The sequence below is a fragment of the Tenrec ecaudatus genome, chromosome 14 (genome assembly GCF_050624435.1).
Source record: "Tenrec ecaudatus isolate mTenEca1 chromosome 14, mTenEca1.hap1, whole genome shotgun sequence".
NCBI lineage: Eukaryota > Metazoa > Chordata > Mammalia > Afrosoricida > Tenrecidae > Tenrec > Tenrec ecaudatus.
The window spans coordinates 54,540,267-54,559,110 of NC_134543.1; the positions used below are offsets into that span (position 1 = coordinate 54,540,267).

The following is an 18,844-nucleotide window of genomic DNA, read 5'->3' on the forward strand; positions in this document are numbered from 1 at the left end:
TGTACATATTCAAAAACTCAAGCAGATCTTTATGAGTACAGTGCACTTCTCCCTAAGTCATCATCTGAACCTCCCATTTAGGAACTTTCTGAGACTGAATTCTAGTTACAGGTCTAGAAGAGGAAATAATGGGTGTTGAGGGTGTTTGCTGTGTGCTCTCAGCAATATCTTGTAAGGCATCTCCCTCAGGCAATGCTACAGATGCAGCCCCACCTGGCATTTCAGCTTGAGCAATTTGGTTAATCTGGTCAGGTATGTGGCTTGTTCTATTGACAGTGGATTAATACCTTCAGCTGGATCTATTGATTGGAGTTGGTCAATTATTTCTAGGGGCTCGATATCCTCCTCTTCTGGATCATCAACCCATATGTTCCCATCCCATATTTCAGGGTCCCAACTTTTTCCTATCAATGCCCTCACTTTGGTATTCGACACTGTTCTAGATCTGCAATTCAGCTGACGCTGTAATTCAGCTACTCCTATGATGAGACTCTGGATTTGGTGCTTGGCAATGTCAGCTCTATTCCTAGAGGAGAGAAGACTCTCCTTTGTAGCACATGCAGAAGCTTTTAGGTCTGTTATTCAGCACTGGAGACATGCTTCTGAGGTTCTGAGTTTACTCCTTGCCTTGATCACATTTTCTATTGTAAGGAGGGCCAGCCAACCAGCTTCCCTCTACTTCTCATCCTGACAACACTGCTGGAAAATCTCAAACACACGATCACCCAGAGCCTCTCCTCTCCCCAGCACCTCCTCTGTCGGTGGTGACCGTGGCTATGAGCTTTGAGGCGTCACACCGAGGATGGACACCACTCATTCTACTAAGAATGGCAACTAGACAAGTGGGATGTACTGAAGATAAGTTACCTCCGTACATCAAAAGAATTCACCAAGAGAGCCACAGACTGGGAAAATATCTTTAGCAATGACACATCAGACAAAGGCCTTATTACTAAAATCTACAATACTTTGCAAGCTTACAATAAGAAAAAAATTAATTGCCCACTAAGGCGGTGAGCAAAGGACCTGAACAGAAGTTTCACAGGGGCAGAGATCTGAATGGCCAATAAACATATGAGGAATGTTCACAATCATTAGCCATAAGAGAAATGCAAATTAAAATAACAGCGAGGTACCACCTATCTCTCTCAAAGACAGCCCAATTCAAAAAATCAGAAATTAACAAGTGTTGGAGGGGTTGTGGGGAGAAAGGAACTCTTGCCCACTGCTGGTGGACCTGTAGGTATATACAGCCATTATGGAAATTGATTTGGCAATATCTAAAACAGATGGAGATTGAGTTACCATATGACCCAGAAATCCCCCTACTGGGCATGTACCTAGATAGGCAAGAAACAGACCACGGCCAGACATCTGTGCTCCATTGTTCATTGCAGCACAGTTCACAATCACAAGGAGTTGGAAACAACCCATATTTCCATCAACAGACAAATGGATCAAAAAACTATGGTATGTACATACAATGGAGTACTACACATCCCTAAAAAGCAGCGATGAACACATGAAGCACATTGCCACATGGGAAGAACTGAAGGAAATCATGCTAAGTGAAGTAAGCCAAGCACAAAAGGATAAGTACAACATGAGTCCACTGAGGTATGCTTAAAAAACAGAAAGTGGGCATACGGGGGAAAGCTACTATATATATATATATACACACATCCCTGGGGTGAGGTCCAGCAACTATGGCAGGGGCCAAACCCAATCCAGGGATACATATGGCAGCCAACTAAATAAGAGGGGGAGAGAAAGAGAAAAAAAAGCATGGGTATGTGGGGAGAAGGGCACTAACCCACCCAAGGGGAGGGTATTGCTTATATCTCCACAGGAGAGGGAGAGAGAGAACAGGCTTTAATCAGATGTGCCAAGATGTGAATACAACATACTGGCATCTACCAGTGAACCAATAGAGAGGTCTGTGGTACTGGACCCAATCCCAAATGTGTGGACACCCCCCCCTCAGAAGAATGTACTTCAGAGGACAGCACTGGGGCTACAGCTTGGGTAGAGGGGCACAGCGAATTAGAACACGTGGGAGAAACAAAAAGGGATGGCGAGGGAGGAGAGGACATTCTGGACCACCAAGCCCTGAGGACGATGTTCCTGTTCAGAGCAGACAACCACAGGGAGGACCATAGGGCTGCCCCCGCCCCCAGACATGGCACCCCTCACTGAACCATGGCGCTGCATGTGGGGACAGCACTGGAGACACAATGCGAAAATAGTGCCCGGTCTGACCCCATCACACTGGGGGGGGGGGGCAGGTACTGAGGGCGTGCAGCAGAGCAGCGTGGGGAGCAGAGTGACGAAACCCCCGAGGAATGCCAAAACTAGACTTGGGAGACAGAGTGTGGTGCCCCATAAGGCTCAACTGGAAAACACTCATAAAGGCCAACAAACAGAGCTTAAACTACTTACAGGTGTTTCCATTTTTGTCAGTGGCTTTCTTTTTGTTACTTCGTTTTTTGTTGTTGTTAGTGTTTTGTTGGCTTTGACTTCCTTCATTTTTTAGTTGGCTTCCCTGGTTAATATACTTATTAATGTATTTGCATGTCTCTCTAGATAAGATAGGTGGGATAAAGAATTCAGAGATTGAAAAGAATGGGACCAATGGTTCTGGGGGGATACAGGAGGAGAGGTGGGAGAAAAGAAGGGGTAGGGGCTGGGGGAACCAACCCAGGGAAAAGGGAACAGCAAGTGAACTAAAATCAATGGAAGGAAGGTCGTAGGATGCCTAGTGGGGCTTAATCAAGGGCAATGTAGCATCGAGGAATTACTAAACCTGAATGAAGGCTGAACATGATGGTGGGACAAGATGAAAGTAACAGGAAACAGAGGAAAGAACCAGGAGGCAAAGGACATGTATAGAGGCCTAAATACAGGCATGTACATATATAAATATATATATAACGAGAAGGGAATAGAACTATGTACTCATATCTATATGTTAAGAATTAAGGTAGCAGATGGACATTGGGCCTCCACTCAAGTACTCCTTCAACACAAGAATGCTTTGTTCTAACAATCTGGCATTCTATGATGCTAACATTCCGTGATTCCTAACACAATTGCTAAAGACAAAATGGGTGCATAAGCAAATGTGGTGAAGAAAGCTGATGGTGCCCAGCTATCAAAAGATATAGCATCTGGGGTCTTAAAGGCTTGAAGATAAACAAGCAGCCATCAAGCTGAGAAGCAACAAAGTCCCCCACCCTGTGTGATCATGAGGTGTTGATGGGATCAGGTATCAGTCATCTAAGACCCAGAATAAAACCATACCCAAGGTGAATGGGGGCTGGGGGATATGGAGTGAAGACCCAATGCCCATCGGTAGACAGTTAGACATCCCCTCACAGAGGGATCACAGGGAAGAGATGAGCCAGTCGGGGTGCAGTATAGCACCAATGAAACAAACAACTTTCCTCCAGTTATTTGGTGCTTCCTCCCCATCCCCCCACCCACCCGCTATCATGACCTCAATTCTACCAGAACATGCACACTGCTACAGATAAGAAACACCTGGAATCCAGGATAGAGAAACCCCTCGGGGCCAACAGTGAGAGTAGAGATGCCAGGAGGATTAGGAGAGGGTGGGAGGAGAAAGGGAGAACTGATCACAAGGATCAATCAAGAACTCCCTCCCAGAGGGACGAATAACAGAAAAGTGAGTGAGGGGTGACAGAGGATGATGTAAGATATGGAAATAACAATCTATAGCTTATAAAGAGTTTTACAGGGTGAGCGGGTAGGTGGGGGGAGGGTGAAGAAATGAGTGGATATCAGGAGCTCAAGTGGGAAGAAAATGCTTTGAAAATGATGATGGCGGCATATGTGCAAATGTGCTTGACACACTAGATGAATGCCTGGATTGTGATAAGAGATGTAAGAGCCCCCAATAAAAGTATTTAGAAAATAATAATAAAAAATACCACGGGGGGGCCACATAAGCAGCCTAGGGAGGGCCCATAGCTGGCCTCCTGTGGCTTCCCTGTTGCCACAAAGCAGAGCACAGGCATGCTTCCACCCTCCACCCTTCTGACCTTCTCTGACACCAGCCGCTCCTCCACGGCACTCTACCTCTGTGCCCCATGCAATTATGCTCGCAATGGCCACGCAGAACTCACAAACAACCCTCACGGACCATGGGCGCACAGGGGAAGCCAACCAGTGACCGCAGCCAAGATTAGTAAATGTACCGGATAGTCACCCTTCCCCAGCAAGACCTCTTTTCAGCCAGGAGCCAACTCTCTCTGGTCTTCGGCCCGTAGGCATATGGTCTCTTGGCCTCTGCCTTTGCCTTAGTCCCTCCATCTCGGCCTCCAGCGCTTCAGAGGACCCTGATACAGAGACTTTCACTGGGGGCTCTTGTAACCATGGTCCTAGGAGTTCTCCTTTCCAGCAGCTCATCCCTGCAGCCAATGAGCAGCAACTACACCGGACGACTCCTCTCCTAGTGTTACAGATGCCTGTCAGAAAACAAGCCCCTCGAGTCAGAGGGTACTTACAACATAACTGAAGAAGAGCTGTCTTCTCAAAGTCGGGAGGACCATAGTGACATAAATAGAGCGAAGCGCCCAGAGCCTCTGTCTGCCTGCCGATGGCACACAACTCATAATGTGAAGAAACAGCTACAAACATCTCGTAACAATTGGAACTTGGGACTGCATGGAGTATGAATACAGGAAATTTGAAAGTCATCAAAAATGAAGTGAACTGCGTAAAGATTGATATCCTCGGCATTAGTGAACTGGAATGGACTGGCATTGGCCATTTTGAATCGGTATGGTTTACTACGCCAGGAATGATGGATTCAAAAGGAATCGTGTTGCATTCATTGTCAAAAAAGGACACCTCACGATCTTTCTTGAAGTACAATACCACCTGTGGTAGGATAAGCTCGATACCCACACAAGAAAACCCAGTCGATACAACTAACACTCGAATGGCAAACCAGCCACTACAGCCAGCGAGGAAGCAAGGAAAAAACCATCATCTTCAGTTTGCAGTTGATCGCACATGCAATCAAGATGCATCGATAATTATTGTCGACTGGAATTCGAAGGGTGTAAACAGGAGGCATGAATACATTCAATAAAACACATGAAATGGGCAAGAGACCATTGTTTTGCACAAATGGTGCTGCGAACACTGGATCTGCAACAGAAGGAAACAAGACTCACATCTCATGCCATGTATACAAACAAACTCAAGAAGGATCAAAGGCTTACAGGTAAGTCACACAATCATTAAGGCCATCAATGAAAAAATTGGACAAATTCAAGGTCCCTAATACAAGGCGTAAACACACTACTGAACATAATGAAAAATATCCACACTATAGAAGCCAAAATAAAGAATTGGGGCCTACTGAAAATATGCATTCAGCATCATTGCATGTGTTTTGTGAGTCTGAAGAAAACTATAGATTGGTATCAGACATAGAGGATACTATTGGATGTATAGGCTTGACCCGGACTTGGCTGGGATGTTTTCTCAATGTTCAATTGCTCTTGTATATAAACCTCTTTCTTATACACATATGTGTCCATGGGTTTGTTTCTCTAGCCTACCCAGACTAATGCGTGTAGTAAGCAGCCCAATGCAGACCCCACTCTGGCACCAAGGCGCCTTTGGACTCGCCAGTTTTTAAAAAATCTAAACAGAAAACTCTCCTATAAATAAACGCCTCCAGAGCTGGAGGTGAATGGTGCAAAGATCAGCCAGTAATGCAAATGAACATGGAAGTGTTTGCTTTATGTAAACAGGCAAAGGGTCTCTTAAGTGATTGCGTCATTTCCACCCCCACACACATCCTTTTCTCTTTACTTTCACCCTCCTTATGATTCAAACATAATACGAACAAGAAGCCTAGCAACCATGTAACTCGCCTGAAAGGGCAATTCGCAGTCTGGCTTCCGTCTAAGCCATCTCTGCGGACAGAGGCAGGGCTTGTCAACCGAGCGAGCCTTGATTGGTCCCGCAGTCACGACGCTGGAATCAGGGAGAGCTGCTGGGGGCGGGGACCCAGGCGCTTTGCGCTTGCTTTCTGAAGGCACAGATCCAAGATGGGGCTGCGCCCGGGACTGAAGGAAGGAAGGTGGCCGCGCGCCGCTGAAGTGAAGTGGCCTGCGACCCTCCAAGCTCCCTTCCCAAACCGGACGCAACTACAAGCCATCCCCATGATGGAGTCCGTCCCGGGCGAGAAACGGTGACAAAAACAAGAACACAGGAAACACACATCTGTAAAACAGAAGTTTGTCAACAACACATTTTCGCGGGCGCAAAAAGCATGCCCGTGAACCTCAAGGATCCCCAGGGGGCCGACAGGTAATCGGACCGCGCCTCGCATTCCGCAGACGCGGAAGGAAGCCTCTGGCTGGCCAAGCGACCTAAGCCACCCCCGCCGCGGGCTGCACGGAGCGCCTCCGCTCCACCCCCGGGCTGGCCGGCCTCGGGCAGAGCCCCCGGGCACCGATCCCGGCATCTCTGCCCCCGGACCCCTCCCCGCCCCTCGGATCCCCGGGTGGGGCCGGACCCTGGGGTGGGGTGGGGTGGGGGGCGGGGGGAAGCGCGGCGGGGGCGGAGCCGCACCGGGGGGCGGACTCCAAACTTTCCCTGGTCTCAAAAGCAGGCTCGCGGCCACCGGCCAGCCCCGCCTCTGCCCTGCCCGCGCTCGCCAGGGCCGCACGTCCCGCTCGCCGCGCCCCGCCGCCCGCCGCCCTCCGCCGCCCTCCGCCGCCCTCCGCCCGCCGCCCAAGCCCAGGCCCAGGCCCAGGCCCGCGCCACCGCCATGGCGAAGCCGCTGACCGACCAGGAAAAGCGCCGGCAGATCAGCATCCGCGGCATCGTGGGCGTGGAGAACGTGGCCGAGCTGAAGAAGGGCTTCAATCGGCACTTGCACTTCACGCTGGTCAAGGACCGCAATGTGGCCACCCCTCGCGACTACTTCTTCGCGCTGGCGCACACGGTGCGCGACCACCTGGTGGGGCGCTGGATCCGCACGCAGCAGTACTACTACGAAAAGTCCCCCAAGGTACGGGCCTTTCATCCCGTGTGTGGACCCGGAGCCGGGGGTGGGGAGCGGCCGCCTGGCCGAAGGGATCCCCACCTGGCCTTTCTCACCTCCTTCCCAACCTACGACTTGCCCCCTGGACTGTGGGGGGACAGCCTGGGGGCAGATCCCACCACCCCACTAGCACCCCACCCATTGCCATGACTGCTCCCGGGCACCGCCTGGTGAGCAAACGCACAGGCCTCCCTCAGCTGCCCACCGAGTTTCACACACTTTGGGTGCTTCAGCTCACAGCGCTTAATCTAGAGGTCACGGGGGCACCTTCTGCCCTGTGTGCCAAGCACCCTACTAGGCCCCGAGTAAAGGAAATACAAGCCCGTCTTCTCAGAGATTATTGTTTGGGGAAGAGAGACGAATAGGAAGTTGGTGGCACAGTGGTTGGGCGTAGCAGCAAGGTCAACAGTTCGAAACCACCAGCCACTCCCAGTGGAGAAAGACAGGAACTTTCGACTGCGGTATAGAATTGCCGTCTCAGAAATTCACAGGGACAGTTCTGCCAGCCCTAGGGTGGCTGTGAGGCCGAATTGACTCGATGAGCTGGCCAAAAGCTAAGGGATAAGGCAGCATCTCATTGTCTGAATAGCCTTTGGTGGATTCGATTGAAAGCAAGAGTGGATGGCCCGGTCAAAGGCACCTCCTGCGAGTGGTGGAGCACATGGAGCTGTGTTCCCCTCTTTGCCAGGACCCCTGCGAGTAGGGTGCGAGGTCTCATGCTGCCCCATTCCTGAGGGATAGGGGCTAGGGGCTCTGTGACCCACGGGCCTGGGCTGCTGAACACAGGAACCCAATGACCCGGCTCTGTTGGCCCTAATAGCGTTCCTCTGGGCCCCAGGAGCAGCTCAGAGGGACTGTCTCCCATGACCAATCTGGGAAGGTGGGGTGGAGGGGGCGGGACGCAGCGAACTGGGAGGGCATTGCTGGGGGAGGGACTGGGTACAGCAAGTGGAGGTGAAAGGCTAGCTGTGGCAGCTAGAGTGTGGTTGGTGTGAGCCCCTGCTGGGAGAGACCGGGCAGCTGGCTGTAGCCCTGCTTGTCCTGGGGTGGGTTGGGGGTGGGGCTATATACATATATCTGGTGGTAATTTGGGACCTGATTGGAGAAGTGGGGGCTAAACACACTCTTAAATTCCTTGCTTTAAGCTGGAGAACGACCCTCCTCCACCTCCTTAGCATTTAATACCATAGACCACCGTTCACTTTGTAAGTTGCTCTGTCGTGGCTTCTCTGGTACCCTCTTGGTCTCCATTTCCCGGTTCTCTGACTGGCTTCTTCCCCAAGGAATTTCACCTTGAGCCTGGTATTCCGAGAGAGACACTGGGGAGACATCAAGAAAATGACTGGTTCAGCAACTGTCAGTAACACGTCTGCACCGTAAAGTTGCTCGAGCCAAGAGTCACAGTTAATGTCCAAAGCCTTCCCGCCAGCATGTGAATCTAAGTTGGAATCTTGACTCTACAGCATTTCTCACATGCCTTCACGCATTTCCAAGCGCTTACTGAACACACTAGACACAAACCCGTACTCTCGCTTTTGACAGACCTCATCTCTAACCCACTTTCTTCCATTCTTCCTTCTCTGCCTAGTTGAGGCCCTCCTGGGTATTGCTTCCAAGACTTAGAATTAACTGTTGGACGAAATAGGAGTGGGAAAGAGTGACATTTATTTTCAAAAAATAAGGGAGTCCCTGATAGATGAGATGACTTTGCAGGAGCACATTTTTGGAATAAAGTCCGTCACCGGTGTATTTTTTTAAAACCCTTAGTAAACTTCTTGTATATAAAAAGATTTTTGACGATTCTGATCCTTCTACCTCTCACTTTGCAATTCGGGTCGTATTTACTTGGCTTTTACCATGTTAAAGATGAATCATCTCCACATACAGATATTTCTTGTTTCATCATGAATAGGCACTAAATAATCTTTACACATTTGATAGTTAGAAGGCGTTGCCAGTGCATAGACTTTCTGAAATAGTCAAATTACTTGTAGTGATCAGCCAAGGTGTTATGCACTCTTTTTTTATTGTTTTATTAGGGCTCATATCACAATCCATTCATAGATCAATTGTGTAAAGCACATTTGTATATTCTTTTTTCTTTTTTTACATTTTATTAGGGACTCACACAACTCTTATCACAATCCATACATATACATACATCAATTGTATAAAGCACATCCATACATTCCCCGCCCCAATCATTCTCAAAGCATTCGCTCTCCACTTAAGCCCTTTGCATCAGGTCCTCTTTTTTTTTTTCCCCTCCCTCCCCGCTCCTCCCCTTCCCAATGTGCCCTTGGTAATTTATACATCGTTATTTTGTCATATCTTGCTCTATCTGGAGACTCCCTCCCCCTGCTTCTCTGCCGTCCCTCTCCCAGTGAGGAGGTCACTCGTGGACCCCTGTAATCAGTTCCCCCTTTCCAACCCACTCGCCCTCCGCTCTCCCAGCATCGCCCCTCACACCCCTGGTCCTGAAGGTATCATCCACCCTGGATTCCCTGTGCCTCCAGCCCCCATATGCACCAGTGTACAACCTCTGCCCTATCTAGCCCTGCAAGGTAGAATTCGGATCATGGTAGTTGGGGAGAGGAAGCATCCAGGACCCGGGGGAAAGCTGTGCTCTTCATCGGTACTACCTCGCACCCTCATTGACCCATCTCCTTTCCTGAACCCCTCTGTGAGGGGATCTCCATTGGCCGACACTTGGGCCTCTACTCTGCACTTCCCCCTTCATTCAATGTGGTATATATATATATAGACACATACATATATAGACACACACATATATAGACACACACATATATACATATACACACATATATCTTTTTTTTTGCATGATGGCTTTATACCTGGTCCCTTTGGCACCTCATGATCACACTAGCCAGTGTGCTTCTTCCATGTGGGCTTTTTTGCTTCTGAGCTAGATGGCCACTTGTTCACCTTCAAGCCTTTAAGACTCCAGACACTATCTCTTTTGATAACCGGGCACCATCAGCTTTCTTCACCACATTTGCTTATGCACCCATTTGTCTTCAGCGATCCTATCATGGAGGTGTGCAGTCAATGATATGATTTTTTTGTTCTTTGATGCCTGATAACTGATCCCTTCGGGACCACTCGATCACACAAGCTGGTATGTTCTTCCATGAGGACTTTGTTGCTTCTGAGCTAGATGGCCGCTTGTTTATCTTCAAGCGTTTAAGACCCCAGTCACTATCTCTTTTGATAGCCGGGCACCATCAGCTTTTTTCACCACATTTACTTGTTGACCCACTTTGGCTCCAGCCGTTGTGTCGGGAGAGTGAGCATCATAGAGTTCCAATTTAATAAAAGAAAGTATTCATTCATTGAGGGAGTGTTTGAGTAGAGGCCCAAGGTCCTTCTGCCACCTTAATACTTAACCTATAAATATAGACACATCGATCTACTTCCCCATCCTCCTATATATATTTGCATGTACATGTCTTTGTCTTGACCTCCATAAATGCCCTTTGACTCCTAGCTCTTTCCTCCATCTCCCTGGACTTTCCTCCTGCCCTACTACCATGCTTCGTCGCCACCTGGGCTAGAGTATACCTCTTCTCTAAGCAACCTTACCCTTGATCATTCCCCACCAGGCCTGCCACTCCCCCCTCTCTACCATTTGGGGTCCCATGTTGTTCCCTTGTCCCTGTGTTTGTTAACACCACTTCCTTACCCCCCCTAACCCCCACCCCAAGTCCTCCCGGAACTGTTGGTCCCGTTGTTGTTCCTCCAGATAGTTCATCCAGGTGTTATGCACTCTTGTCATGGACTATACCATGAAAGAATTCATCTTTTGTGTGGTTGTGTTGGTGGTTGTTTGTTTGGTTTTTTTTGATAGTCACACCAAAGCCACCTGACCCGTGTCCACCAAGGTGCTATTATGAACAAATGCTAAATTATAAAGCAGTATGACTTTCTGGGTCTCCAAGACAGATGCTTTATTCATAAGATTCATGACCTGCAGGGAAAAGAACACATCGTGCTGTGCTGCCTGGAATCTGGCCTTTTTCTCCAGGGGATGAAAAACAGTCAACTGCTTTGCCAAAAATAGGTGCAGGATAGTTTTCCCAAAGCCTGTTGTCAATAAAGCTTTTGTTGAGAAGACTGGTCAATAAAGCTTTTGTTGAGAAGACTGGAACCCCTCAAGAGGAGCTGTGCACCAGGAGCCCAGGCTGTTTGTGTCTAGCACCAGGACCTTGTGCTTTCATGCTGCCGAGAAAGGCTGGAGTACACATCTGCTCTCTTTTTCTTTATTTCAGAGGGTGTATTACCTCTCTCTGGAATTTTACATGGGCCGGACCTTACAGAACACCATGATCAACCTTGGCCTGCAAAACGCCTGCGACGAGGCCATTTACCAGGTACAGTTGTCACACACATTTCTCTTACCCTCGCCCTGGAAAGTTCAAGTCCGCTATAGGGACCAAGGGGGCATAGCAAAAACATGTTGAGAAAGGGCTTCTATAGGCATGGCTGTCACAGAGGCCATTACTAGAAATATAAACAACTTGATCTTTGACTTCCGAAAAATAACCTGGAAAAGGAGTTGGCCAGGACTCATGAAGATGCCACTTTGTAGTCAAAAGTTTTGATAGCTGTCCCCAGCAAGCTTCACTGTACAAGTTAGCATCGGAACCAGTGTTGGCAAGGACTTGAGTTTCCACTGCCGGACCCACAAGCATAGCTTTGTGTTCCTATCTACTTTTCAAGAAATGCCCCAAGTCTGATTGTTACTCATTTCTGATGGTAATATGTGCAAATGATGAACTTTTAAAAAACTTTCTCTGACGACTGCTCATGAGATGCAAAATATGCTTCCTCCGTAAGGAAGAATCGGCAGTCTGAGAGCTAATTTACTAGGGTTTTTGTTTTGTTTTGTTTTGTCTGATGAGCATCTTCCCTGAGTTTCCTGTGCGTATGTCCATCATCTTTCTGAGGTGGTTAGAAAGAGGAATGTGTGTTTTCAATGACACATTCTGAATGAGAGCCAACCTCAAGATGAGCAGTTCAAAACCACCAGCTGCTTCTCAGGAGACAGATTAAGCTTTCTACTCCTTTAAAGAGTTACAGTTGGGTAAAAAAAAAAAATGAGGAGCTGATATACCAAGGGCTCAAGTAGAAAGAAAATGTTTCGAGAATGATGGCAACAAAAGTGCTTGACACAATGGATGGATGGATGGATGGATTGTGATAAGAGTTGTATGAGCCCCCAATAAAATGATTAAAAAAAACACACATTTGTTTCACAACAGAACCAAGGCAAGCATGGGCTAGATGATCTTTTTTATCCACATAGGACATTTATTGGACCATCAATTTCCTCACTGTGAGATGAGAAATTCAAAGTGGTCTCTAGTGGTGCCAGTGGACTGTAGAAAATCCCCCAAATTCTTCAGGGCAGGAAGCTCTCTCTAGGAGCCAATCCCATATACTTCTAAGGTACAGATTCTCCCTAGCCACCCCAAAAGAGAAGACAAGACTGGTATCCCTATCTAGCTAGACATCAGGAACTCCGTTCAATATGTTAGTGAGTTATGAATTTATCTCGCTATCCACAATGTCAGCAGTTTGAACCCACCAACGACTCCGTGGGAGAAAGATGAGACTGTTTGCTCCCATAGAGATTTATTGCCTTGGATACTCTAGGAAGCAGTTCCAGTCTGTCTCCTAGGGTTTCCATGAGTCAAAATGGACTCAGTGGAAGTTGGTTTTTTGGTTGAAGCTAAACCACATGTCTGGGACTGCCCTAGCTGCTATCAGGCCCACACTGTCATGTCAATGACTCACTAACTGGTTTGGGTGGACAACTGTTGACCCTACTGAGTAAATATGTTGTGATAAGGAGAAGATGAACTTTACTCTGTTTAGAAAAGTCTGACCTCATACCTTTTGGTACTTTTCAAAAAAAATCCTTCAGTTCAGTTAGTAGAAGCATTGGTTATGGACTATTTTCAGAGGCTTTAATCCTACCATTCAAAAATATATTTTTTTTAAACTACTAACATTTATTGAGGAATAATCCTCAGAAATTATTCTAAACCCTTTGTTTTTTCTTTCTACCAGCTTATTTAATTTACCACATTCCAAAATGAGGATGGTACAACTGTGCCCTCCTGTTCTTAAATAGCAGAAGTGATGTCTGCCAAGGCTTCCCAGCTCCCCCCACATCCTAGAACCAGCTCATGCGGGAGCGGCAGCCAGGTGTCTGTGATGAGCATGTCAGGCCAGGACAAACTCAAGGACCTTCTCTGAGGATGCACACATGCCCCTGAGTGCCTGGCCCCAGGCTTGAGGAAGTGGCAGCTCTCTGTGAAATGAGCTGCAATGGAAATAGCACTCACTATGATGTTTCTCTCCTCACCAGCTTGGATTGGATATAGAGGAGTTAGAAGAAATTGAAGAAGATGCTGGGCTTGGCAATGGCGGGCTTGGCAGGCTTGCGGGTAAGTGACATTGTTCATGTAGTAGTTGTCTGGATGGCTGATGCCTTCATGCATGGCGTGCTTTGAAGAACTAGATGAGCTTCCTGCGGGGGGGGGGGGGGGGGGTGGTACACCTGATTACAAATATCTTCTGTTCTTGAGTTCTTGTGAGCAATTCCAGACCAAGTGTAGGAAGGAACTTAAACAAAAGGAGACACTGCCTAAAACCCTTGACATTGCTAAACGTCTGAACGTTAACCGGATCCTTCCCGTGTCCTTGACATTGCTAAACGTCTGAACGTTAACCAGATCCTTCCCGTGTCCTTGACATTGCTAAACGTCTGAACGTTAACCAGATCCTTCCCGTGTCCTTGACATTGCTAAACGTCTGAACGTTAACCAGATCCTTCCCGTGTCCTTGACATTGCTAAACGTCTGAACGTTAACTAGATCCTTCCCGTGTCCTTGACATTGCTAAACGTCTGAACGTTAACCAGATCCTTCCCGTGTCCTTGACATTGCTAAACGTCTGAACGTTAACCAGATCCTTCCCGTGTCCTTGACATTGCTAAACGTCTGAACGTTAACCAGATCCTTCCCGTGTCCTTGACATTGCTAAACGTCTGAACGTTAACCAGATCCTTCCCGTGCCCTTGACATTGCTAAACGTCTGAACGTTAACCAGATCCTTCCCGTGTCCTTGACATTGCTAAACGTCTGAACGTTAACCAGATCCTTCCCGTGTCCTTGACATTGCTAAACGTCTGAACGTTAACTAGATCCTTCCTGTGTCCTTAGCAGTTTGCCAAGTGGCCCTTTCACTTCACTGTTACCTGTTCACAGCTGCTTGATGCACATAGCTGTGTGATACGACCCACATTGTTCTACAACAGCTTGTTGTCCAGTACACTTGACAGTGAACCACCAGCCTGTGGGCAAGAGACGAGGCTTTCTACTTCTGCCAGGAGTTACAGTCTCAGAATCCCACATGGGCAGTTCTACCCTGTCCTATCTGGTCACTTGAGTCAAAATGGACTTGATAGCAGTGAGTTTTGAGTGAGTGAGTGGATAATGATACACTTATTTTTATTGGGATGATATAATTAATCAATGCTCTTTGTGTGTGTGTGGATGCAATGTGAGTCCCATGTTTTGATAAGATAATGATTTTCAGCAGATTAAGGACAACATTGAAAATACAATACCAGATCCATTCAATTAAATGTATGTATACCCATACCCAGGAGACCTGGTGGTGTAGTAGTTATAAGTTGAGCTGCAAACCACAAGGCCAGTAGTTCAAAAACACCACCGGTCCTTGGGAGAAATATGGGGCATTTTACTCCATAAAGAATATAGTCTTGGAAAGTCACAGGGGCAGTTCTGCCCTGCCCACTAGTTTCTATGAGCCCAGAATTGACTAAATGATGGTAAGTTTGGTTTGGGTTTATCCCCAGGACTAAGCAAGTCCAGTTCTTAATACCCACCCTAGCGAAACACTCAGCCATGCGCATTGTTTCTCAGTCAAATATGAGATGTAACTTAAAAGCCCATCAACGGAGGAAATGGCTTTAATAAACGGTGGAGCATCCACATGACAAGACTAATGGACAGTAGTCTAAAAGAAGAAAGTTGATCTATCTGGAAGTCCTTGCATAGATCTCCAAGGAGACTCATTTGCACTGAAAGTCATACAGTGTGATATCTTTTATGTTTTTAAAAAAATTTATTTCCTCACAGGAAAGAAGTAGGAGGCAAAAGAAATTTATAGAAGTATAAATATAGTCATGTGTGTTAGTCCAAGTTGACTACAGAAACAAATTCATAGACACTCATGTGGATAAGAAAGAGCTTTATATAAAAGAGCAATTATATATTGAGAAAACATATCATCCCAGTCCAGATCAAGTCCATAAGTTCAATATTAGCCCATATGTCCGGTACAAGTCCATAAATTCCTCTTTAGACTCATGCAGCACATGCAATGATGCCAAATGCAGGAAGATCACAGGCCAGTGTTTCGATGGTCTTGTGGATCCAGTGGCAGTGGAAGCATCTCAATGCCAGTACATGTCTCCACATGTCTCCTCCAGCTCTCTAAGTGTCTCAACAGCAGGAAAGGGAAGGCAGAGAGACTGAATCTGGCCTCCAGTGAGCTATTTATCTCTGTCACGCCTCCAAATGAGGTCATCAAGCTGTGATCTGATTGACAGACTAGACTCCGCCTCTTTGCTCAAGTTGACAGGAGATTATGTAACTGCCACAGCATGTATATATGTAAATATATTAAATAATTATAGAGGCCTATGTACATATATTTATATATCAAATATTAAGGTGGCAGATGAACATTGGGCCTATACTCAAGTCCTCCCTCAACACTAGAACACTTTGTTCTAAAAACCTGGCATTCTGTGTGATGCTCACCTTCCTGACACGATCACTGAAGTCAAAATGGGTGCATAAGTAAAGGTGGTGAAGAAAGGTGATGGTGCCCAGCTATTAAAAGGTATAGTGTTTGGGGTCTTAAAAGCTTGAAGTTAAACAAGTGGCCATCTAGTAGGGAAGCAGCAAAGCCCACATGGAAGAAGCACATCAACCTATGCGATCACAAGATATCAACAAGATCAGGTATCAGAAGACCCAAAACAATCATTGATGCGAACGAGGCCGGTTGGAGTGGAGACCCAAAACCCATCTGTAGACAATTGGACATCCCCTCATAGAAGGGTCACAAGGAAGGGACGAGCCAGCCAGGGTGCAATATAGCACCGACAAAACACACAACATTCCCCTAGTTCTTTAATGCTTCTAGTCCCCCCCACTAGCATGACTCCCATCCTATCTTACACATCTAGCTAGCCCAGAACATGTATACTGGTACAGATAAGAGCGCTTGACACACAGAATCCAGGACAGATGAACTCCTCGGGACAAATAATGAGAGTAGTGATACTGTGCAAGTTGGGAGAAAGAGGGAACCGATCATAATGATTGATGGACGCACACACACCCGCCCTTCCCCCACCCAGGGGGATGAACAACAAAAACATGGGTGAAGGGAGACAGCAGATGGAGTAAGATAATAACAATTTATAGTGTATCCAGGGTTCATGAGGGTAGGAAGATGGGAGAGGGAAAAAGGAGGAGCTGATACCAAGGGCTCAAGTAGAAAGAAAGTGTTTTGAAAATGATGATGGCAACATATGTACAAATGTGCTTGACACAATGCATGAATGGATTGTTATAAAAGCTGTAAATGCCCCCAATAAAGTGATTTATAAAATAATAATAATAAATAAAAATACAGTTGTGAGAATACTGTAAAAATAATTTCCTATGATTACATATATATGTCAGTGCATTGGAAACAAAGGTCTAGGAGTTGTACAGAATTAAGGAGCTAGCCCCATTTGTTCATTACATTCTAATCACTTCCTTAAAGAGCCTGAGCATTGCTTGTGAATTTTAAATTTAATAATAAAACTCTTATTACCACATGCATGTGTATCAAGCTATACTCTAAAAAGGGTGGATCTCTGTTCCTTTATTTTAGAACCAGTTCAGCATTTTCCTATTATTCACACTTTCACGCTATTAGAAATCAATTTCATAATGTTAATCCTCACTAAATTAGTCATACTGTGCGTTACCATTGGCATTAGTAACAGGAAAACGAGCCTTTGGGACCTTTGCCACCTTCTTAGGCAATTTAATAGGTTTCCCCCAGAGCCAGTGGCAGGCACAGCTAAGACCAGAAGCTTGCTTTCCGTGTTTGGCTAGATTAACCACACTCTGAGCTGATTTCCGCTACCTTGTGCCTTTTGTCCGCTGATAAGGTCAAAAAGTGAAGTGGTAAAAGAAGCTGAATCATTCTCTACCAGAAGAAAGAAACAAAGGACCATCTCTCAGCTGATTTACATTCTAACCACTTCCTTAAAGGGCCTGAGCATTGCCCTTCTTTGAAACATACCGACCCTGTTAAAGAAAGTACCAGCAAGGAAAGCAAAGTCCCTGGTGTGAAGGCACCTGTACCTGATGTGCAGACACTCACTGTCCTAGCTGGCCTCACCTCTCACCGCCCACAGACAGATCCCATTCTGGGCCGGGTGATGTGAGCAGACTGGAAAATCCCAGCAACCACAGTTCAGCAAAGGAGGCCTGGAGTTAGAGCAGGGCATGTGGGCATGGGGATATGCAGATGGCAAAGCTATTTAAATAACTTGAAGACCTTGGGTACTTGACTTCCTGGATCTCTGTCCAAGGACTTCACGATGAGGCGAACTCAGTCCCTCTCTCCGGGATCCATTAACCCTCAGCTCCCACTATAAATTCTCTTAGCCTCCAAGTTTACATTTCTGAGAAGATGACTCAGATTTCTGAAACTCTTCAGTTCGTGTCAAGCCACAAGAAAGACCCCTCCCTACCTACCATGTCAATTCATTGCTCCTGGCCATGACTTCTGTCCAAAAAATGCTTTTGCCTATGAGTAGCAGAAACCTCATTCAAAAATTTAAAAAATCAATCCACATAGATATGTGTTAGAACAGAACCATAACTCCGAGTGGTTGGGGCCTCCTTCACAACCCAGAAGTCACTGCCATCAAGTCGATTCTGACTCACAGTGAGCCTAGAACAAGGGTAAGACTGTCCCCAAGGGTTTCTGAGATTGGAATTCTTTACAGGAGTAGAAAGCCTTAATTTCCCCGAGGAGTGCCTGGTAGTTTTGAACTGCTGATCTTTGGGTTAGAAGCCCAATGCAAAACCCATGTGCGGCCAGGGCCTCCTTGGGGCATCCTAAGATCGGTTTATTCAGCAGTCCAGCTATGTGGACATTCTGAGTCTCCTGGTGCTGTTGGCTCACCCTCATGGGAACAAAGATGTGGCAGCAAAGCAAAACTCTCCCAGAAAACCCTTGCCCCCTTCAGATAAAAAACATAGGTCCGGGAATGGAATTTGGGCTCACATTTAATCCTAGCTCTAAAAGCAGTTCGTTCTTACAACAAGGCCCTACTTAATACTCGTCCTCATGAAGGGAACACAAGATATGGGTGTTGTAGCACAGTGTGGTGAAAAAGTAGATGGGCCTGGCTATCAGATACAACAAGCAGCCGTCCAAATGAGATGTCAACTAAGCTCCCATGGAAGCACTCCTACAGCCATGACCCAAGGATTGTAGATTACATAATCCAAAACTGAAAGAGGGAGTATTATCAGAGCTTAAATTGTGACATTCTGGCCTGCAGAAGGCTAAGGTTAATGACTTCACCTGGCCTGCTCTTTGATTGTCGGTGATCATATAAAC

The 18,844-nt window shown here is 46.7% G+C and overlaps 1 protein-coding gene across 1 annotated transcript in view; it reads left to right on the forward strand.

The window, feature by feature from the left end:
- The first annotated feature begins 6,679 nt into the window (after positions 1-6,679).
- The window catches only part of PYGL (glycogen phosphorylase L), a 42,374-nt gene continuing 30,209 nt past the window's right edge, over positions 6,680-18,844 (forward strand). Inside the window, exons 1-3 of the mRNA XM_075532410.1 lie at positions 6,680-7,054; positions 11,377-11,478; positions 13,482-13,560. Coding sequence (XP_075388525.1) covers positions 6,812-7,054; positions 11,377-11,478; positions 13,482-13,560 — 424 coding nt within the window. The 5' untranslated portion in view covers positions 6,680-6,811. The remainder of the gene's footprint in view (positions 7,055-11,376; positions 11,479-13,481; positions 13,561-18,844) is intronic.